Below are 7,684 nucleotides of genomic sequence, written 5' to 3'. Positions count from 1 at the left end.
CATGGAAGAATCACATAAAGGCAAAGAGACAACAGCTAACTATAAAAGCTAGCAAAATGACCTGGTTACTGGGTCGAAATTCTCAAGTCAGCATAGAGAACAAAATACTGCTATATAAAGCGATTCTCAAGCCTGTCTGGACATATGGTATACAATTGTGGGGAACAGCCAGCAACTCAAATATAGAGATCCTCCAGCGATTCCAATCAAAAATGTTAAGAAAAATTGTAAATGCTCCTTTTTATGTGACAAATGTAAACATCCATAATGACCTGAATATCCCATTTGTAAAAGATGTAATAAGAAAACACAGTATAGTATATGTAAACAAATTACAAAGCCATGAAAATACTTTAGCAATTAATCTTGCAGATAATAGCTCATAATAGCTTTTAAGCCTTCTATAAAAGAAAACATGTCCTCGATCCCCAGTATTTGTAAAACTATAAATAGTATGTAATATAATAGTAAGCTTTATTGAAAGCTTTCTATTCCTGTCAATGTGATTGTTAAAAAATTTGCTTATTGTCTTTAATATAGACAGATTGTAAATAAAATCGTTTCAAAAAAAAAAAAAAAAAATTTCTGACCAAGATGTTGCTTCCGAATAATTCAAATTACACAAAAAAAACGCAAAAAACGCACAATGAGCTTATATATTTTGATTTAGAATTGACAAACCTACAAAATGTTTATGGACACTCACTTGATACAATTTGAACCTTGTTTTAAAACCCTTTGAAAATTGCAACTTTCTTTCCAAAAGTGACAACGGGACACCACTTGCTAAATGTACAATTTAGAAAAATACAAACGCAACACGCAACATATTAGTATCAACACATAGTAATAACCTGAAGAATTAATATTCAGTTTGAATTAGGTTATTTAATGATTTTATGTCAGAGATATGCCAATTGGAAACTGCACCTCAAAGTCAACCTTTAAGACAGCCCATGGTGTTCGTTTGCAACAGCTGACTTTAACAGCTGTTATTTTAACATTGAACTGTTAAGTTAACATTTTAGGTATGTAACATAGTAGTTTGATCATTTCTTAACATGGTATCATTGAAAATACGGAAATTTGAATACTTGCGAAAAATGAGTTTTGGCCACGAAAACGGGTCAAATTCCACATAGTGCTATGGAAACTATATGATACAGTGGTCCGATTTTCATAAAATTTGACACAAACTTGTATATCAATATAAAATAGCTATATCTGAAATTGAATAAAAATCTGTTGAAAACTAAAAAAGTTGTAATTTTTAATTGTATTAACTTCTCGATCATTCATATGACAGCTTTATGATATAAAAGTCAGATTTATAGATATTCACCTATACATATTATATTTACAGGTTTACATTCACGGTTTTGCATTTTCCACTATATCTAACGATCATTTGAAATGTAAAACTGAAATCGTTATAACATTTAATTGTATTAATTTCACGATCGTTCCAATGGAGCTGTATGATATAGTAGTCGAATTTTCATAAAATTTTACACAAAATTGTAAAGTATATATTACTTTATATGGATATATCTCAAAGTTGATCAAATTCTGTTGAAAACTGAAAAAATTATAATTTTATTTTTTTTAATTCTGCGATCATTCCTATGGCAGCTATATGATATAGTCGTCTGATCCGGCCTTATATACAAGTGAGAGTATATAGAAGACTAACTACAAAGTTAAATTTAGATAGCTTAAAAACTAAGAGACTAGTTTGCGTAAAAACGGACAGACGGACATGGCTAGATCGACTCGGCTGTTGATCCTGATCAAGAATATACATACTTACCAATATGGTCGGAGGTGCCTCCTTCACTGCGTTGCAAACTTTTGACTGAAATTATAATACTCTGAAAGAGTACAAGATAAAATAAACAAAAAACGTGAATTACACATTAAAATTCTGTTTGGTTTACTTATTTTATTTGGTGAACTTGATTTTTTTAAATACTTTTTTTTGTATTCCTCAGGATCTTATTTTGGAGTTTTTGAACAATCCTAATAAAAAGAGAATAATATTTTCAATTAATGCTGGAGGTCAACTGTATCCCTCCTTCAATTTCCCCGTCAAGCCACGAACTAAAGTGGCATATTTCATACGTAGTTCTATTCCACTTAACTTGACAGAGGAAAATATGCTTGACGTAAGTTTTTACATGTTTCAAATTTTTTGTTTTTAAGAGTTTAAATTTCTATAGGCTCTGATGATTGGCGACCTTCTTCCAAACCCTTTGGCTAATCTGTCAGTGCTCTGTGATGAAGTTTTTTTTCCGCTTCTTAACAACAAAGTCAATCAAACCGGTTGGACAAGCGTGATTGCAAATGACATGAAGACTGAGTCTCAGGAAATGCGCAATGGCATTGCTCAAATGAAAGGACTTGTTATCAATCGGACGATTTTTCCCCTCCCAATTTGTATGGATGAGGTTATGCAAGTTGCTCCAGCTATTGCTACAGGGTTTGTTTCGGAAATTGGGATTGTTTTGCAATGTCAAATTACTTAATATATACATTTTTGTAGTGATATTTCTGTAGTTAACCCTCTAATGAAGCACTCCCTTGAGTTCATGGTGGTAAAGTGGCTGGATTCAGTTGAAGATCTTGTAAATATAAAAGCAAGAGAGAAGATATACTCAAAAGAAAATTACCCTCTACCGGAAGAAATTTTTATATTTTGGGAGTCACGGCTTGAGAATCTTGAGAGTTTGGCTGATCAGCTTGGAGATAGGCGAATAAAGACTATTGGTTTCGTTCTTGAGAAAATTCAATCAATATTTGAGCACTCTTATCGAAGAATTGTTGAACTCGTACTAGAGTCATTGGCTGAGGCAAGGGATATAACGAAATGTCTGGCTCCTTTGGTAAGACGATTTTGTAACCTTTTCTTAAAGAAAACAGTTTCTTTAAATATAGAGTCCCCTCTTATTATATCTTATTATTATCTTTGGCTACATACATTTTCTTTTCTTCTTATTCTTTAAATTTTACACACAATTGTGAAATAATATAAAATGGCTATATCTTAAATTTGATCAAATTCTGTTGAAAACTGAAAATGTTATAATTTGTTTTTGTAAAAATTTTCTGATCATTCCTATGGCAGCTATATGATATAGTCGTCCGATCGAGCCCGTTCCGACATACATATATACGAGTGAGAGTATACAGAAAACTAACTACAAAGTTTCATTTTGATTGCTTTAAAACAGAGAGACCAGTTTGCGTAGAAACGGATAAATGGACAGACGGACATGGCGAGATCGACTCGACTTTTGAGTTTTTTGTAAAAATGCTGTTGACATGCACATAATACCTGACTTATTTTGATACCAGATTGAGAGTGTGATTGTTGTGTCTTTATTATATATATCGGGTGGTTGTTCGGCCATTAATTATTCGTTTACGTTTTGGTTGTCGTTACTAAAATTTTCTCTAATATTGGATGATAATATTAATAATATTTTTATTTTGTTAGTTTTGCTTTTCATATGGTACCGTAGACATTTATTTTATAAGCATCTTCTTTGGTTTATAGTTCATAGTTTTACTTGTCTCTGGCAAGTTGTCTTTAAAAGCCCGTAATGCAATTCGTGAAAGAAAAAAATTTCCGCTCTGCTAAGTTGATATCAAGTTAGCAGGGCTACTTCAGAAAACTTAAATATTTCCAAAAACTTTTTCCCATGAATGTTGATGTTTTCACATCAGGGAAAGTTCTGGGAGTCATGTAGTCTGTCTAATTTGCAGTTAATTATCCGTTAATTATTCGTGAAAGAATTAAACTTGTCCCTCAATTTTGTATATATTTATTAAATTTTTAAAAATACAAAGTTTATATCAAGTTAGAAGGATAACACCTCAAATCCTTCATATTTCCAAATCTTTGTCGTATAAGCTACCAAGCCAATGCAGCACATTCCAGGCGGAAGTCTGCGCCATAAGGAAGACGGCAGAGCTTGCGCAGGAAATAGGCAATAGGCGAGCAATCGTCAGCGGTTAGTTCCAAAAATGTAGTGGCAAGCAAGGTCGGACTACATATCCTAGGCACGACAACGTCAGTGCGGATCTACCTGGTTCCCAGACACCAGGGCATATATGGAAACGAAATCGCAGACGAACTTGCAAAGGAAGGAGTAGGACTGGCTATCGATAAAACAGAAAACGTCCCAATCTCTTTAAGAACGCTCCAAAGCGAGTTGGAGAGGCGGGTGGACGTACTAACAAAAAGCAGGTGGAGAGGAAAAACCGCAAACTGCAAAATCATGTGCAAAGAGCGCAATGACAACCCAGCCACTACGAACTGCATCTATCCCGAAAAGACTGCAGACTAGCTTTAATGCAGGCAAGAGTAAAACATTTAGGTGCCGCAGTACTGGCATCACTAGTAGATACCTCGAAGAGGTCGCCAGGTGAACTACTTGCCTTCGCAAAAACTACCGCGATTCTAAAGGCCTTCAACACCGCGTAAGATTCTCCAGGACCATCATTTTGGACGTTGGTGCACTACGGTCAGTACATTCAAGTGGCCCGTATGACACCAGGCACGTGCCTGTTAGGTTAGGTGTTAGTAGGCGCGATGGAAAATATAGGACAGAATACGAGGAAATTTACTACCGTCGTGCTGCCAGATTGTTAGCATGCATGCTTACTAAGTGTGTTAGTATTAAAGATTTTAATTTGGGAAGGGAATCTACGTTAGAGATTAGTGTGTACAAATCATTATAATTTGCACATAACACTCTAAAAGGTTCATGCAGTTCAAAGGAGGTCCTACAGTGGCGCAACACTAATGGGATATAGGATCTAGTGGTACTACATGGTTCACTTGTTCTTTGTGTTTTTTGTTTTATTTTAATTGTGAACGAATTAGTTGCAAATCGGGTTATCTATTTATAGATTAAGCTGATAAGCTGTCGCTTGCAGCGTAGGTTAGTCTCACGTCTTTACTCAATGAAGCATGGAGTGAAACTGATAAATAAAGGTTATTCTTAGCATCGATCTACGATTGGCTAAGAAGATGATTTAAAGGAGTCTATTAGAATAGGAAGGTAATCTTTGGTTTGCGTCCCAATTTAAGCCGCGTATAGCGAAAAGTAAAAAGTTCTTTTGAACCGACCCGATCCGTTTACTATGGACGCCGTACTGAGGGCTCCAAACGCAGCATCCATACTCTATGATAGGACGAACTAAAGAAGTATATAAATATTTAGTAACATAGGGGTCATTGAATTCCTTTGACCACCGTTTAATAAGTTTTGGGTCCAAGCGGACGCCCAAATCATCAACAGAATTAATTCTTTCCAAAGAGCAGCAGTTCAGCGTGTAAGTAGCAAGCTTAGGAATGACACGAGAAAATGTCATTATCTTGCATTTTGAGCTATTTAAATTTAATAAGTTTACACGGCACCAAGTTTGAAAATTATTGAGATATGGTTGTAAATCCGAGTGGCAGGCAACGTCATTATATTGCACGCAAAGCTTGACGTCATCCGCGTACATAAGCACTCTGGAATTAGTCAAGACTTTGGGCAGGTCATTTATAAACAATGCAAACAATAAAGGTCCCAAATGGCTTCCTTGCGGGACGCCAGATGTAACCCTTAGAACATTAGATAAATTATTAGAAAAATCAGATAACTCGAGATCCAATTAAGATCACTTAAAAAACCCATTAAATCGAGTTTTCTAACGAGGAGAGAATGGTTAACAGATTCAAATGCTTTACTGAAATCAGTATAGATTACTTCTGTCTGAAAATTATTATGGAATCCCTTTATAATATAGGAAGAGAGCTCCAAAAGATTTGTTGTTGTTGATCTTCGCTTAATAAAACCATGTTGACATGGAGAAATAACCGATCTACAAAGGTGCTGTAAGTGAGGGGTGATAATGTTTTCAAAAAGTATAGGGATGGCCGACAACTTAGAGATTCCTTTATAATTGCTGGCATCCAATTTGCTTCCTTTTTTGTGAAGAGGAGTAATAAACGATTCCTTCCAAATAATGGGAAAGTGGGCGGTTTCTTAGGACAAGGTAAACAATTTCAGAAGGGGATAGCCCAGGACGTCGGCACAGTACCTAAGCACACAGCCAGGAATTCCGTCGAGACCTGGCGAATAAACTGGCTTTACACGATGAAGATCTAAAAGGAGTGAGCTTTCGTTTAGGCTAGGACAGAAAATTAATTTCGATTTGGGTATGTCGTAGGAATAAGTCTGGTATTTATACGAAGAGCTAGAATAGGTTGTTTGAAAAAACTGCGAAAATAGATCGGCTATTGCCTGATGATTATTTGCGGTAGTATTTTCAAATGAAAGCGAAAACGTGAAACGTTTAGTGTTAACGAAATTATTAAACTGTTTTGGGTCCGGTGAGAACTGGGCCCTACAACGAGTTAAATAGTTTTTATAACACTGCGCGTTCAGCACGGTAAAGTTTGACCGAGCTGATAAATAAATTGAAAGGGCAGATTGAGAACCGGTGATTTTAAATTTCGCATACAGTCTAGATTTTATATTTTTAAGTAGGCTCAACTCTTTAGTAAACCCCGGCGGTTTATTCGAGCTTGGCGGATAATATAACGGAACACATTCAGTAAAAAATGAATTCATGGCACTGTAAAAAATATCCACGGCAACTGCCATGTCAGTGCACATGTATAGATCGGACCAATTGAACTCGTTTATAAAATTATTCAGCCGTTCAAAGTTCGTCTTGTAAAAACCTAGGACTTCATTGGCTAGACGGTCAGAAATATTTTGTACGTCACATCCGATACCATGGGTCACATCGAAAGTTGGATGATAAGGATCTTCGGGCTGCGTCAGAGGCGTCACCCTCGCTTAACTGATTCTCGCAGGATCAGAGACGAAGCAAAGATCAAGCAAGCGCTGTATGGAATTTCGGACATTGTTGACTAGAGACAGAAAAATGTTGAACAAGCCAGCGATAAAGTCATGTTGTGTAGGTGTATAGAGAGTATTGGTGGAATTATTTGAGCGCCAAATAGCACCAGGGTTATAAAAATCTCCTAGGACTACCAACTGGTCTCTATCCAAAAGTCTACTAGAGACCATCTCAACAGCGGAAAGGTGATTCCAATAAATAGGAAGTTCCGACAATGGAGGTATGTAGGAACAGGTAATAAAAATAAAACACACAGAGGAATTCTACATCGTTGCATTTTTCGAAGGTTAATGTGAAAACAACATCGGGATAAATAAGGGCCATATTGGCCTATGATTGGCCCCCTCAGGAGGGCCATCCGGTTTAACCTAACTCTTCTTCAATTCCACTCCATCCCTTTCTAATTGCCTCGCCTTCCCTTTTTTAAGAGTGGGGTCGTGGGAACGTACATGTGCGCTCCGGGACCGCTCGGGATCGCTCCCTCCCTTTCGCACTCATATATGTACACATCCTTGTTGGGGCGCTTGAACACTTGTTCACAAATGTCCTTTTACATACACTGACCCTAATTAATTGCATCTTTATTACCACATCCATTGACAGGTTGACAGCTTACCCTCATTAATTGCATTTTTATTACTCAATGCAATTATGGGTTGGCAAGAAAGTCATGTCGTTTTTTTTCAATATTTTCAAAGATGATTTATTTATATCAGGACTTCTAATTAATCAATTATGTATTGGCCGTTTTGTTCGACCA

General features: G+C 36.2%; 1 protein-coding gene across 1 annotated transcript in view; it reads left to right on the top strand.

Moving 5' to 3' along the window:
• The first annotated feature begins 1,994 nt into the window (after positions 1–1,994).
• The window catches only part of kl-5 (male fertility factor kl5), a 243,383-nt gene continuing 237,693 nt past the window's right edge, over positions 1,995–7,684 (top strand). Inside the window, exons 1-3 of the mRNA XM_086840572.1 lie at positions 1,995–2,165; positions 2,220–2,479; positions 2,543–2,882. Of these exons, the coding sequence (XP_086696698.1) occupies positions 2,157–2,165; positions 2,220–2,479; positions 2,543–2,882 (609 nt within the window). The 5' untranslated portion in view covers positions 1,995–2,156. The remainder of the gene's footprint in view (positions 2,166–2,219; positions 2,480–2,542; positions 2,883–7,684) is intronic.

The sequence above is a fragment of the Drosophila serrata genome, unplaced genomic scaffold (genome assembly GCF_035046125.1).
Source record: "Drosophila serrata isolate PLE 108 unplaced genomic scaffold, ASM3504612v1 contig_92, whole genome shotgun sequence".
NCBI lineage: Eukaryota > Metazoa > Arthropoda > Insecta > Diptera > Drosophilidae > Drosophila > Drosophila serrata.
Note: the sequence above shows the minus strand (reverse complement) of the source record. Positions and strands in the feature narration are given on the sequence as shown.